This window comes from Cygnus atratus, chromosome 1 (genome assembly GCF_013377495.2).
Source record: "Cygnus atratus isolate AKBS03 ecotype Queensland, Australia chromosome 1, CAtr_DNAZoo_HiC_assembly, whole genome shotgun sequence".
NCBI classification, from domain to species: domain Eukaryota; kingdom Metazoa; phylum Chordata; class Aves; order Anseriformes; family Anatidae; genus Cygnus; species Cygnus atratus.
The window spans coordinates 100,467-114,866 of record NC_066362.1 but is presented as its reverse complement, the minus strand read 5'-3'; the positions used below and the strand labels follow the sequence as shown (position 1 = coordinate 114,866).

The 14,400-nt window shown below is 42.9% G+C and overlaps 1 protein-coding gene across 23 annotated transcripts in view; it reads right to left on the bottom strand.

Annotated features, from left to right (window-relative positions):
• GOLGB1 (golgin B1) overlaps window positions 1-14,400 on the bottom strand; it is a 70,417-nt gene that overhangs the window by 8,778 nt on the left and 47,239 nt on the right. For all 23 annotated transcript variants that reach the window (XM_050708196.1, XM_050708197.1, XM_050708199.1 and 20 more), the window contains 7 exons: window positions 10,051-12,001; window positions 7,794-7,972; window positions 6,364-6,529; window positions 5,085-5,216; window positions 3,369-3,527; window positions 3,145-3,239; window positions 2,349-2,483 (listed from right to left, as the gene is read on the bottom strand). In XM_050708196.1, coding sequence (XP_050564153.1) covers window positions 2,349-2,483; window positions 3,145-3,239; window positions 3,369-3,527; window positions 5,085-5,216; window positions 6,364-6,529; window positions 7,794-7,972; window positions 10,051-12,001 — 2,817 coding nt within the window. The remainder of the gene's footprint in view (window positions 1-2,348; window positions 2,484-3,144; window positions 3,240-3,368; window positions 3,528-5,084; window positions 5,217-6,363; window positions 6,530-7,793; window positions 7,973-10,050; window positions 12,002-14,400) is intronic.

Below are 14,400 nucleotides of genomic sequence, written 5' to 3'. Positions count from 1 at the left end.
CTGCCTGATGTAACTGAGCAGCTACAAGTCCATGGGTCCCGATGACATGCATCCCAGAGTCCTGAGGGAACTCACTGATGTAGTTGCCAAGCCTCTCTCCATCTCCATATTTGAAAAGTCCTGTCAGTCAGGTGAAGTCCCTGGTGACTGGAAAAGGGAAACAACACTTCCATTTTTAAAAAGGGTAGAAAGGAGGACTCAAGGAACACACTGGCAAACTTCACCTCTATGCCTGGAAAGATCATGGAACGAAATCCTCCTGGAGGCAATGCCAAGGCACATGAAGGAAAAGGAGATGATCCAAGACAGCCAGCATGGCTTCATAAAGGGCAAATTGTGCCTGATCAATCTGGTGGCCTTCTATGATGGAGTGACTGCATCAGTTGACAAGGGAAGACTGACCAATGTCATCTACCCAGGCTTCTGTAAGGCCTTTGACATGGTCACACACGACATCCTGATCTCTAAACTGAAGAGAGATGTGGATTTGAAGGGTGGACCGTTCAGTGGATAAAGAATTGGCTTGAAGGCCACACCCAAAGAGTTGTGGTCAATGGCTCTAGGTCCAGATGGAAGCTGGTGACTCCCTCAGGGGTCTGTCTTGAGACCAGTACTGTTTAGTATCTTTATCAGTGACATAGACAGGGGGATCAAGTGCACCCTCAGCAAGTTTGCAGATGACGCAAAGCTGAGTGTTGCAGTTGATATAATAAAAGGAAAGGATGCCATCCAAAGGCACCTGGACAAGCTAAAGAAGTGGGCCCATGTGAACCTAATGTGGTTCAACAAGTCTAAGTGCAAGGTGCTGCACTTGTACTTGGAGCAATCCCAGACATGAGTACAGACTGGGAGAACTCATTGAGAGCAGCCCTGCGGAGAAGGACTTGGGGGTTCTGATGGATGAAAAGCTTGACATGAGCCAGCAGTGCATGCTTGCAGCCTATAAGGCCAGCTGCATCCTGTGCTCTGGGGAGACCTCATTGCAGCTTTTCAATACTTAAAGGGGGCTTATAAAAAAAGATGGAGAACAACTATTTGCTTAGGCATACAATGACAGAATAAGGGGGAATAGCTCAAAACTAAAAGAAGGGAGATTTAGATTAGATGTTAAAAGGAAATTCTTCACTCAGAGTGTGGTGAGGCACTGGAAAAGGTTGCCCAAGAGAACCTGTGGATGCCCCATCCCTGGTGGTGTTCAAGACCAGGCTGGACAAGGCCCTGGACAGCTTGATCTAGGGGGGTGGCATCCCAGTGCATGGCAGGGGGTTTGGAACTAGGTGATCTTTAAGGTTCCTTCTAACCCAAACCTTTCTATGATTCTATGAAATACCTGAAAACTCCTTTTTTGTCTTCATCCAATTCTCATATCCAAATTATATTTTCCAATAGTTAATATAATTCGTTAAGAAAACTGGCATTTCTAGTCAGAATTTGTCTTACATGAGTTTTCACTCAGTTGTCTCATTCAGTCTTTGTCTACAGTTGAAGGATAGACATGGTATAGTCATTTCAATGTCCAACAGTGTAGAGAACAGTCATACTTGTTCTGAGAAGCACAAGCCATGGGCAAAGAGGAATTGAGCATCTTGTTCTAGTTTATCGCTTATACAAACTTTGCGGTTGGAGGTCCGCAAGCTTGATGAGAGGTTGCTGAAGGAGGGAGTCTTGTGTTGGTGGGACAGCCCTGTTTTGGCAGCAGAGCAGAATCTTAAGGGCCACTGTGCATGAATGTAACCTTTTGCTTCATTATGTGTAACATTAATATTAAAATTCACATCCCTGAATATGATAATGAGCTTAAAGTAGTACATGCTAAACATGTATGATTATAGTACTCAACACTTCACCCAAATCATGCTAAACGTCACCCCAGGGAGGGAAGAGATGATAGATAAGGTTAGGATATAAAAGAGTGTTAGGAGTTAGTGTACGTATATAGGAGAAGAAAAAAGAAAAAAAAATGAGAAGATGAAGTTAGAGTGAAGAGCTGGGGGGGTGGGGAGGGGAAGAAGAAATTCTGAACGTAGAAGAGGATGTGACCTTTCTCCTCCACCAAGACAGGGACACCTTCTTGGTAAGCTCTGTGCCTTTACCCTTTGTTGAGGAATAAACGGGATAGAATTCTGCTGGCACTATTATCATATATTAGCACTATCGCAGTAAGTGTATTTATCAATGGCAATCCCAAATCTGTTATACCTGTCACGTTATTAAATACATTAAAATCCATTAAAACATTGTTGAATGTCATGTTGAACATATGAATGCAATGAAGTGCAGAAATGAACAAAGAGCTATGATCAGCATACTGTTATGGTAATACTGCCCATTTGGTCAAGCTCCCTCACCTCCTGATCTGATCCTGTGCTGCAGAGAGTGCTTCCTCTACAGCAAGACGACGGTCCCGTTCTTCCTCCAGTTGCTCCTCTAAATACCTCAGATCTTGCTTTGTGCTGCTGTGTAAATTTTCAGTTTCAGACAACCTGTCAGAAAATAACCAAGCACATGTGAAAAAATGGGCTAATTCACAGACTATTCTGTTTCTATTCAATAATGCAGTATGTGAACAGATTCCAACTCCCTTCCACTTACAAAGAAGATGGGTATTTTTCATGAATATATTTAAATTATTTGGAAATCAAGAGTGAGAATATAAGTCTCTTAAAGATTCTGTGTCACAGCTGGAACGAGCTTCTTGGCTTTGTCATTCATGACCCCACCTTCTGCTAACTGTTTTGAAAGGGCACAATGAATCATGTGCTAGGTTTCAATTCCAGACACACTCACAACAACACTGAGACCAGGCTAACAACTAACAACACTGAGACCAGGCCAAATTAATATACTTCGGCAGTTACTAAGGAACCAGCCCATCAAATCAAAGATGGTAGTTCGGCTGACGATGGTGAACCAGAATTGCTACTGAATGTTGTCTCTTCGTTGTTTGAAGTTCTATGCAAAGAAACAACTAAATATAGCTGTCAAGCATGTGTGACAGTACCTCCACTTCAACAAAGTCCTAGTGTGGAAATGAGCTGCTGAAAGCTCTGACAAAGTGTAACTCAACTGTGCTCTTCCCAGCCTGAAGATCTCCGTCAGGACTAACACTCCTCCTGGCCCCCCAGTTTCTTAGGCTTTCTTTACCTCAGCTGCAACTCCTGTAGTTCAGGTGTGTAACTCCCTCCAGGCTCACTCTTTTCTTGGGGTGCTCCAGGAGCAGCATCTGTTGTAAAAGACTCCTACGAGAAAGCATGAATATATGGCATAGAGCACTGGAAGAAGATAGAAACTAGCTACAATGCTGCACGCTTAGTGGAGCCATCTGCAGTAAGTTTTGCACTCTCTTGCACCCAGAGGAAGACCCTTACCATGCTCTTGTCTGCAGACTGCAGCTCCTGGAGCTGCCTTTCAAGCACCAAGCAGCGGTTCAGAACCTCATTGTAGTGCTGGTGACTATCACAGATGTTTCGACTGCTACCACGCAGCTGGAGGGAGAGGGCATTTTTCTCCTCAAATACCTGAGAGAGCTGAGAAGAGAAGACAACTGTTGAGTAAAGAACTCAAACGTTTTTGTGAAAGTGAAATTTTCTGTGTAACTGAGGCTAATAATTCTAATGGGAACATAGGTATTACCACATTGTACATTTCTAAGGTTCATAGACCAGTGATAATCTCCAACAGTAGCTTGTGGCTAAAGTTTCCAGCATACTTTTACTTTCTGCAACTTGGGGACTTGCCAGTGAAGACAGGCAAAAAAGTTATTGAGTACCTCAGCCTTCTCTGTATGCTGGATAACTAGGTCTCCCGTTTCCTTCTGGAGAGGGCCCGCAGTTTCCCTAATCATCATTTTATTGCCAACAAATCTATGGAAGCTTTATTGCTGCCTTTCTCACTCTTCCTCCTTCCCCTGCTTCCCTTCACTCCCTCTCCCCTTCCCCCCCCAACCCTTCATCTAGCTGTCAGTTGGACAAATGAATTGCTACATAGGCCCAAAATTGGCTGGACTCAAAGGTAGCGGTCAATGGCTTGACAGACAGCAATGGACAGAATACTCCTCTGGCCTGCCTGAGGTACATATTGCTAAGTACTGACAGCATCATAAATTGACACAGTATAGCATCAGGAAATTTGCAGGCAATATTGAATTTGTGGGATTGGCTGACATAACAAAGACTGAAACTTCAATCTAGAGGGACCTTGTACCAACAGAAATCTTTAGTTCAATAAAGGGAAGTGCAAACTTCTGCACCTGAGGCAAAACCCACGCATCAATACAGGATGGGAAGAGACTGTCAAGGCAACAGCTCTGCTGTGAAGGACGGGAATTACAGCAGCTGCCCAGCTGAATACAAGTCAAGAGGACACTCTCATTGTGGACAAGGAAAATTGTATCCTGGGTTACATTAGGAGAAGCAAGGCCAGCAGACTGAGGAATGCTACTACCTGATCTGTTTGGTAACAGTAAGACTGTACCTGGAATATGGTGATTAGTTTTGGGACCCAGTTTCAAAATGGACAGAGAGAGTCCAGAAAAAGGCTACAGTGATAGTCAAAGGATTGAAGCACGTGATGCCTGTGAGAGCTGAGCTGCTTTATCCTGGTAAAAGGAGGCTAAAGGGTGATTTTACAGTATTTTACAGTTACCTTAAAGGGAGTCATAAAGCAGGCAGATTGAAACTCTTTTTGGTAGTGGCAGAAAATATAACAACAGACCATAGATGGTGGCTTACAGAAGTCAAGCTGGACGTTAAGAAAAACATTTTCATTAAAATTGTAGAGCAGCATTGGACAAGGACCGAGAGAGGTTCTGGAATATCTGTTCTTGGTGGTTTTCACCACTTGGCTAGGGAAGGGCATGGATGACTTGATCTAATGTTCCTGACAGTGTTGCTTTGAGCACCAGAAGGGTGTACTAGATCATCTCCAGAGATCTCTTCTAACTAATATTTCTGATTCTGTGTTCACTTCAGTGAATGCCCACAAAAACAGAACGATCTATTCCTGCTCCCTGAGCCTTATTCAAGCCTACCCTCTTCCTCACGTTCCTCGGCCCAAACTCTGCGAATAGAAAATGTAATTTGTACCTTACTGTTTAAATGCTGAATTCTGAGCTCTTTTTGGTGCAGTTCTTTCAGGCAGTCACTTAACTGGGCCTGGAGATGTTCTGTCTCTGTTTCCAGGCTTGAAAAGTCCCCTCTCAGAGCTTCTGGAGAAACCTGCCAGGGAAAGTGCAATGAAGAACATATCACATGTGCCAATCTATTCTCATATTAGTCCTCCCTGTTTAGTACTTCAAGGTTAAAGCCCTACATTATTCCTAGGCCTGGAACTTGATCTGCCCAAGCGAAACAGCAAATGGCAAATAAATAGAAATAACCCAAAAGCCATCTGAAAAGCTAAACAATTAGGAACGATCACTCTATGTGCACACAGGATGGGTCCTTCTCAAAAGCTGTCTCGGGCCTGTCTACAATACAGGAAGAAAAAAAGCATATGAAAGAGAACAGGAAAACAAGACAAAACACAAATCAATGTCCTGATTACTCACATTCAGCACAGACTAAAAGGTTAGCACTGAAGCATTCTCCTGGGAAAAAAAAAAATCACATGCACATTGTTCTAGCTTTTTCTTTGTGTATATGCATGTGTCAAAGGGATGGGAAAGGTTTCCTCCCTCCTTCACTAACAGAAAAGCTTTTCACTGAACCGTTACAGATATTGATAGGAGAGTGCTTTCCTTATTCATAATGTTAAGGTACTGCACATGCAGCAGGGAAGTGTCTTTCCCTAGACCAAGCAAAACAGTCAACTTATTCCACTCTTAGGACTCCCATATGAAGAAAAGAAGGCAGAAAGTGCAACATTCAATCCTCAACCTCTCTGGGCTCGAGTCAGGATTGTAGATTCCTGTCACAGTACAAACAACAATAAAAATTCTGTAAAAGACTTAAAAATTAGAATGTGACACTACAAAGGACTAAAACAGAAAATAAGATTTCAGACTCAAAAACAGTGCAAGAGGCAACTCTAAAATAGACAGATTGAAAGACCTGAGAAGATCCAAACTGCTCAGAGGAACAAAGGTGCCTATGAAGCCCCATCTCTTTTACACTCTTTCTTGAGACATTAGGAAAAGTGAATAAAAGGAAGAGCATATAAGGTTATGTCAGAGTTTTCTAAAAGTTTTCAACAATTCAAGTTACAACACTGGTATAGCCCTTGAAGGCCACACAACTAAATACAATACTACAGTCTGGAAAATGTTTGATCTCCAAGATCTAAATACAAGCAACACACGCTACTTTGGCTGAATTTCAAACCTCACCTTTTCATGCAGTACAGAATCTGTATATTTCTACTCACCTTCTTTTGGTACTGCTCCTCTACAGTTTGAAACTTGGTAAGGGGCAGCCTCATTTCTTGCATGATCTTTTGTAAATGGCTCAGCTGCTTGTCTTTTTCTGCTATGACCATCAGGTACTGCTCTTTGATGCTGCCGATCTGCTTTTCCCAAGTAATTTTCTCTTGCCTGCAAAGCACCATGCAAAGGAAGTTACCAGGAAGTTACTAGTATTGCTTATGACATCCAGGCACCCAGCTTAGAATGAGACAAGAAGGATTACAACTATTTCCTACCACTATTCCATGCCAGATAAGAAGTTTTATAATGAAGACAAACCGAAACAAAAACCACTGAAGTACAGGAACCTTAAAAGCAAGTTTAAGGAAGTGTTCTCCATTCGGCTCAACAGTGCAGATTGTTCAAGGCTCATAGTTTTGGTATTCCTGGACATTGTCTTGTTCTTGCTGAACAAAGCTTTTTTCTAGGATGCTATTAACAATGCCTCTTGTCATTGTAACATTAGCACTGCCTCAGTCACATATGCACAAGAACCACAGCATGGATCACAACATGCAGAATTGGGGCCTTAGTATCACTTGTGTTGTAAAAGCTATCCAAGAAATAACCCTTTTCTTCTATCAGGTGATACATAAAATTTGTAAGCTGCTTCACACTTAATGAGATCTGTTTAGTTTGGAGGTCAGATTTGTGGGGAAGGGAAAAGGAGCACTAAAAGCTGTTATATAACTTTGGAAAAAGATAAGCCATACATCTTTCTACCAAATGCCCCCTGCTCCTCCCCCTCCTCCCCCTTTCACTCCAGGTTCAGTCATTCTTGCAGTCATTCTTCAGGATCTCTGAAGTATCTGAAACATTTTTTTCCCCATTTTTAGCACAGAGCCTATTTGTCTGATTAGTTTTAGTCCAATGGGGGATGACAACTTACTAGACTTAAATTACAGACATTTTTTAATACAAGATGTAAAGCAAGCGAAACAATGGATTAGACAGTCACACAAAATGAGTATTTTCTATACAATGATATCAGAAAGATAATAAAGGGTGTTCATTCTATTATCAGCTTTGAATGGAGAGTGCTATAATTATATATAAATAAATTCCAATAAAAGAAACAGCTTAAGTTTCCTCTGAAGCAGGTAACATTGGCCACCACAGGAGGAAGGAAATAAAAATTAAAAGGCCACTAACTATTTCACAAAGGCTCTTCCTTCCAGTATGTCAGGCCGTAAATCTCCACCCTAAGCCTGAAGTAAATTGCTGAACAAGGGAAATGTGTGCCCACTCCTGAATAGGGCAGGTGATTTCGTGACAGTAGACACATGTAAGGCTGAGGTACTCAATGCTTTCTTTGCCTTCTGCCCACAATGGCATTTGGAAAGAAAGAAATGATACATTAACATCTCTGAGACAGTAAGAAGATAATTCTCACCTAAGCTGCTGGAGCTCCTGCTGGTAGAAAATACTTTCTTGCTCCAGCTGCTCTTGGAGATGGTGCTGTTTATCTGCTTCTTGCTGATATTCCTGTACTTGTGCCTTTAAGCGAGAGTTTTCAGCTGATTCTATCCCAACTAGTATGTATTGCTGCTGCAGATTCTTCAACTCTCTTACCTTTAATTAAAGGGAAATATCAGTGTGCATGACAACTGAGCAAGCAGCTATGTTTATTATTTCCAAGCGTTTAAGAACATTTGTCACTGTGGCATCTGGAGAAAAAGTCACGTTCAAATGACAGAGAAACTAGAAATTGACATCAGTGATTACAACAGGCTACTAAGAAATGCTCAGAAAAAAAAAAAAATCAGAGAATTCTGTTGTGAATAACAGCATAGTGAGTTTTGAAACCTTCCCTGAAGATTTGACACACATCAACAAAAAGACCCTGGACTACAACATTAATTTACGTATTCAGAGGAAACCATAAAGTGAGATAGAAGGAGCTGGTTAAGAATAAATCCTGAAGATGGTACTTAGTGTAAACTAGGGCCCTGAGGAACTAAAATCCTTCCAACAGTCTACTCTGACTGGAATTAGAATAAGTTGTCATTACATTGCAACCAGTCTTTGAGGTCTAGATGACATGACTGAGTCTGGAGACATAGAAGTACTTAATGAGCCAGATCTCTCTACTAAGGCTCTCTCTTAGTATTAGCAGTGCTACAGAGGTATGTAAGTTCAACAAAACAGTAGTAGAAGAGACATAAGTCTACAAATAACTGAGATATTAAATGGACAAAAATGGTCCTTTGTGAGGAGGGCCACGAAGATGATCAGAAGGCTGGAGCACCTCTCCTCCAAAGAAGACAAGCTGAGAGAGCTGGGGATGTTCAGCCTAAAGAAGAGAAGGCTCTGGGCTGACCTCATTGCAGCTTTTCAGTACTTAAGGGGGGCTTATAAAAAAGATGGCGGGAAACTTTTTGCTCAGATAATGACAAGACAAAGGACAATGGTTTTAAACTAAAAGAGGGGAGATTTAGATTAGAGGTTAGGAGGAAGTTCTTCACTCAGAAGGCGGTGAGGCACTGGAACAGGTTGCTCAAAGAGGTTGTGGGTGCCCCATCCCTGGAGGTGTTCAAGACCAGGCTGGATGAGGCCCTGGTCAACCTGATCTAGTGGGAGGCATCCCTGCTCATGGCAGGTGGTTGGAACTAGATGATCTTTAAGGTCCCTTCCAACCTGAGCCATCCTGTGATTCTATAAAAAAAAAAAAAAGAAGTGTTTAATACAGTATCACAAAGTATGTTGTGAATTAACAGAACAAAGAGAAAACTAAGACCAAGCATCAGTGGAAAACGATGGTAAAAGTCTGTCATCTGAGCAGCAACTAGAAGTCAAACTCACTGAGCTGCATTGTGTCAGAGAATACACACAGACAGACACAATAAGTATGCAAGCAAGGATATTAAAATGAAGTTGCAATGTCTTGTACCTGTCTTGAGAATCAGAAATCAAGAGGAGAAACCGCCCCTTGTTTTAGATTACTAGCAGACTATAGCAAAGACAAATACACGAGCTTCCACAGATGACAGACTAACAGGGAACACATACCTTACTTCTACGGTTCCATGTTTTAAAAGAAACTAATAAGAGAAACTACTTTGCAAAGTTAACTATGAAATCATAATTAAGCTTCCTTATGTCAGAGAGGGTAAGATAGATGGCACATACTAAGTTCATGGGATCCGATGGAGTGCACCCACAAGCAATGAGGTCACTGGCAATTCTCAATTACCTTTGAAATATCATGGTGATCAGTAGAGGTTTCTGAAGACTGGAAGAAGTATCATCCCTACCTTCAAGAAGGGCAAGGAGAAGGATGTGGGAAACTGCAGGCTGGTCACCCTCACCTCAATCCCTAGGAAGGTGATGGAGCAACAAATCCTTGAAACCATTTCCAGATACATGAAAGAACAGGTTGTCCAGAGGACTTGTGGAATATCCACCACTGGAGGTACTCAAAACTTGAGTGGACACTGTTTAGGGCAACCTGTTCTAGCTGACCCTCTTTAAGCAGAGGTGTTGGACTTGATTTCCAGAGGTCCCTTCCAACCTCAGCGATAACTGTGGTTCTGCAAGGACAATGATCCATTTTTAACACTGTGAATGACAGATTAAATGTGATGAATTCTGAAGATCCTAATCTCCTACGGAGCTTTAAATAAGAGCAAGAAGAGAAAACAAGGACGTACTAATCTGTCTCTGTCGTTCTGCAAGGAGGACAGTGCCTTCTTAAGACTCTGCACTTCTGAAGGAGTGGTCAAAGTGCTCCCTTCTGCTCGCTGCTTTGCTTCTTCAATCTTACGCGTTTTGTCTAATTCATTCAGCAGACGGTCTCTTTCATCCTGCAGGCTTGCCATTGCCTTGGAGAAAGATTTGACTTGGTTGGAAGAGCCTTCCAGTTCTGAAGACAAATGGAGAAGCTCATCATCTTTGGCTCTGAGCTTCTTATAAAGTTTCTCAATCTGGGCCAAGAGACCTCTTTCATCAGCAGCTTTCTGCAGTTCTGTCAGCTCAGACCTCAATGTGTCTCGGTCCCTGGCAGTAGAATTTTGCTCCTCTTGTAACTGAACCATCTTTTTCTGAAGCTCCTGCACTAGACTCTGTTGTTCCTCCAAGTCTGCAGAGTATTTCTGTTTCAAAACTTGAAGCTCTTCATTGGCCTGGTCCCTGCTATCCTGAAGAGAGCTCATGGACTTCCCAAAAGACTGAATTTGGGCTCTCAGATCTTTGTTTTCATCTGTAACTGCAAGAAATTTCTGTTCCATTTCCATCAGGTCCCGTGCCAACTCTGCTACTCTCTCCTCTGCTGTTTCTGTTTCATTCCTCATTATCCCTGCATCATGATGCAGGTACTTTAATTCCTTTTTAAGCCTGTCTTCAACCTCTCCCACTCTTCTGGCTGCATCCCTTTGAACACATACTAGTTCTCCCTCAAGTTCCCTTATTCTTTTCTGTGAGAGGGCAAGCTTATGATTCAGTTCTTGTGCCTCTTCCTGTCGGGCCTTCAGTTGTGCTTGACACTCCATGATAGGACCCCCCTCACATAATGCTGCCATCTCACTCTGTACCCGGGACAGAGAGGATGTAAGGGTTTCAACCTCTTGAGACATACTGACTTTATCCTCTCTCAAGACTTCCATGCACTTCCTGAGATTATCCTGAGTATGCTCAGACTCCTTCAGCTGTGTTTCTACTATTGCCTTCTCCTTTTCCAGAGTCTGGATCCGCTGAAGCTGTGTTTTGAGAAGTTGTTTCTGTTGGGAGTCCTTTATTGAAATTACTTGGTTCAGATCTTCTCTGTACCGCACCAGCTCTGCACTCAGCTTGGCATTCTCAGAGTTGAGGTCATCCATCTGGCTATGAAAACTTCTGATTTCTTCCTTGAGTTTATTATTTTCAGCTGCAGCCTCTTGAATTAGTTGGTCTTTTTCCAAGATTACAACAAGATGACGTTCCTCAAGTTGCTCGTAGTCTCTCAGTACACGATCTCTGTCATCTTGCAAAGATGACATGGATTTGGTGAAGGATTCCAGTTGTGCCTTCTGCTGCTTATTTTCTTCTCTAATTATCTTAATCTTTTCAGTGAGATGATCAAGTTTGTCAAGAAATTTGTTCTTCTCATTTTCCAAGGCTTTTTTATCTTCTTCCTCCTTAGTTAGCCTATCCTCCATCAACGTCATTTCTTCAGAATATTGCTGCCGTAATTCAGATAGAGCTGCTGTAACTGCTTCTTCCTTGGCAGACAGCAAACTAATGATCTTTTGATCTTTGGCACTGGTTTCTTCATGCAGCTTATTTGTTAAGTCCTTGGAAGCCCGCAGATCAGCCTCAAGCTGTTCACAGCTGAATTTAAAATTCTGGATACTGGTCTCTTGCTGCTTGACCATACTCTCCAGCTCTTCTCTGACCAATTCACATCTGGCAAAGGAACTCTGCAAGTCAGCAAGTTGGTCTCTCAGGCTCTGGATTTCTGACTCCAGTTTCTGCTGTTCATTCTGAGACTCCTTGTACAGTTTCTGAGACCCTTCTAGCTGAGTTAAAAGCTCCTTTTTTTCTGCCTGCAATATTTCGCATGTCTTTTGATGATGCTGAATCTCCTCCTTATATTCAGATTCCCAGTCTTTCTTATTGCATTCCAGCCTGAAAACAGAGAAAAGAAAGTCAGTCACAAATCAATGAAGTATCTCAGTATTCAAAACCACACAGAAAAGCCACACCATTAGTTTTACTGTAAGAAAATTATCTAGAAATATCCAGATTATTAGCTTCCCTCAATTTAAAATTTAAAGTATCAGGCGCTCTTCTGGACCTCATACACACCAACAAGCGGCTTGTTGGGAATGTGATGGTCAAAGGCAGCCTTGACTGCAGTGACCATGAGACAGTGGAATTAAGGATCCCAAGGACAGGGAGGAGGGGGGGAAAAGGAAGCTCACAACTCTTGATTTTCATGTCCCCTCTGCTCAAGCAGGGACACCTAGACCAAGTTGCACAGGACCATTTCCAGATGGCTTTTGAAGATCTTCAAGGTTGGAGACTCCACAGCCTTTCTGGGCAGCTTTTGCCAATGCCTGGTCACTCACACAGGGAAAAAGTGTTTCCTGATGTTCAGATGGCACCTCCTGCGTTCCGGTTTGTGCTCATTGCCTTTTGTCCTGTCACTGGGCACACCCCAGCGTCTTCTGGTGTCTGGAGTTGTTCTGCCCCGGGTTCAGGACTTTATACTTTTCTTTGTTGAAATTCATGGGGTTTCTATCAGCCTGTCCAGGTCCTGCTGGATGGCAGTATGACCCTCTGACAAACATAATCATAGAATGGTACACACCTTAAGTAGCAAACAAAATCTGAGCCTCGCTGTGCATGGAAATGAATTTCTCCTATAAAAGACTGCAGATGAAACAAGCTGTAGCTTGGAATGAAAAGGGCATAATATTTGCATGTTCTAGAGAGGACCACTGTGTCTTGACTAATGTAATTATAGAATCATAGAGTCATTTATATTGGAAGAGACCCTTAAGATCATCAAGTCCAACCATCAACCTAACACTACTACCAAGTCCACCACTAAACCATGTCCCTAAGTGCCACATCCATGTGTCTCTTAAATACCTCCAGGGATGGTTACTTAAGCACTTCCTTAGGCAGCCTGTTCCAATGCCTGGCCTCCTTTTCCATGAAGAAATTTTTCCTGATATACAACCTAAAGCTTGTGCAACTTGAGACCATTTCCTTGCATCCTATCACTTGTCTCCTGATAAATGAGACTAACACCCTCCTTGCTGCAACCTCCTTTCTGGTAGCTTTAGAGAGCAATGAGGTCTCCCCTCAGCCTTGTTGGAGTATCAGCCACTCCTCCCTGTTCTGTGTCATGTGCAAACTTGCTGAGTGTACACTCTGCCCCATCATCTAGCACATCAATAAAGATGTTAAATAAGACTGGACCCAGTATTGACCCCTGGGCTACACCACTAGTTACTGTCCTCCAACTGGACTTTGTGCCACTGCTCATCACTCTCTGGGCCCAGCCATTTAGCTAGTTTTCAACCCACCTCGCTATTTGCTCATCCAGACTGTACATCAATTGTCTATAAGGATCTTATGCGAGACAGTGTCAAAGGCCTTACTGAAATCAAAGTAGACAATATCCATTGCTCTCCTCTCATCTACCAGGCTGGTCATTTCTTTGTAGAAGCTTATAAAATCAGTTAAGTATGAATTCCCCTTGGTAAATCCATGGTAAGTGTTCCTCATGAACATGAGCCAGCAGTGTGCCCAGGTGGCCAAGAAGGCTAATGGCATTCTGGCTTGTTACAGGAATAGTGTAGCCAGCGGGACCAGGGAGGTGATCGTCCCCTTGTATTCTGCTCTGGTGAGGCCACACCTCGAGTACTGTGTTCAGTTTTGGGTCCCTCTCTACAAGAAAGACATTGAGGCCCTGAAGCATGTCCAGAGAATGACTACAAAACTGGTGAAGGGTCTGGAACGCAAGTCCTATGAGGAGTGGCCGAGGGAACTGAAATTGTTTAGTCTGGAGCAGAAGAGGCTCATGGGAGACCTTATTGCTCTCTACAACTACCTGAAAGGAAGGTATAGGGAGCTGGGGGTTGGCCTGTTCTTCCAGATAACTAGGGATAGGACTAAAGGGAATGGCCTCAAGTTGTGCCACGGGAGGTTCAGGTTGGAAATTAGGAGAAATTTCTTCTCAGAAAGAATAGTTAGGCATTGGAATGGGTTGCCCAGGGAGGTGGTGGAGTCACCATCCCTGGGGGTGTTTAAGGAAAGGTTTGATGTGGTACTTTGGGACATGGTTTAATGACTAATATTGGCGGTAGGGGGATGGTTGGACCAGATGATCTTGGAGGTCTCTTCCAACCTTAACGAATCTATGATTCTATGATTTTCCTGTCCCTCATGTGCCTGGAAATGGTTTCCAGGATTAGCTGCTTTATCATCTTCCTAGGGTTTGAGGTGACGCTGGCCAGGCCTGTTCCCTGGGTCCTCCTCCCTGCTCTTTTTAAAGATAGGAGTGATACTTGCTT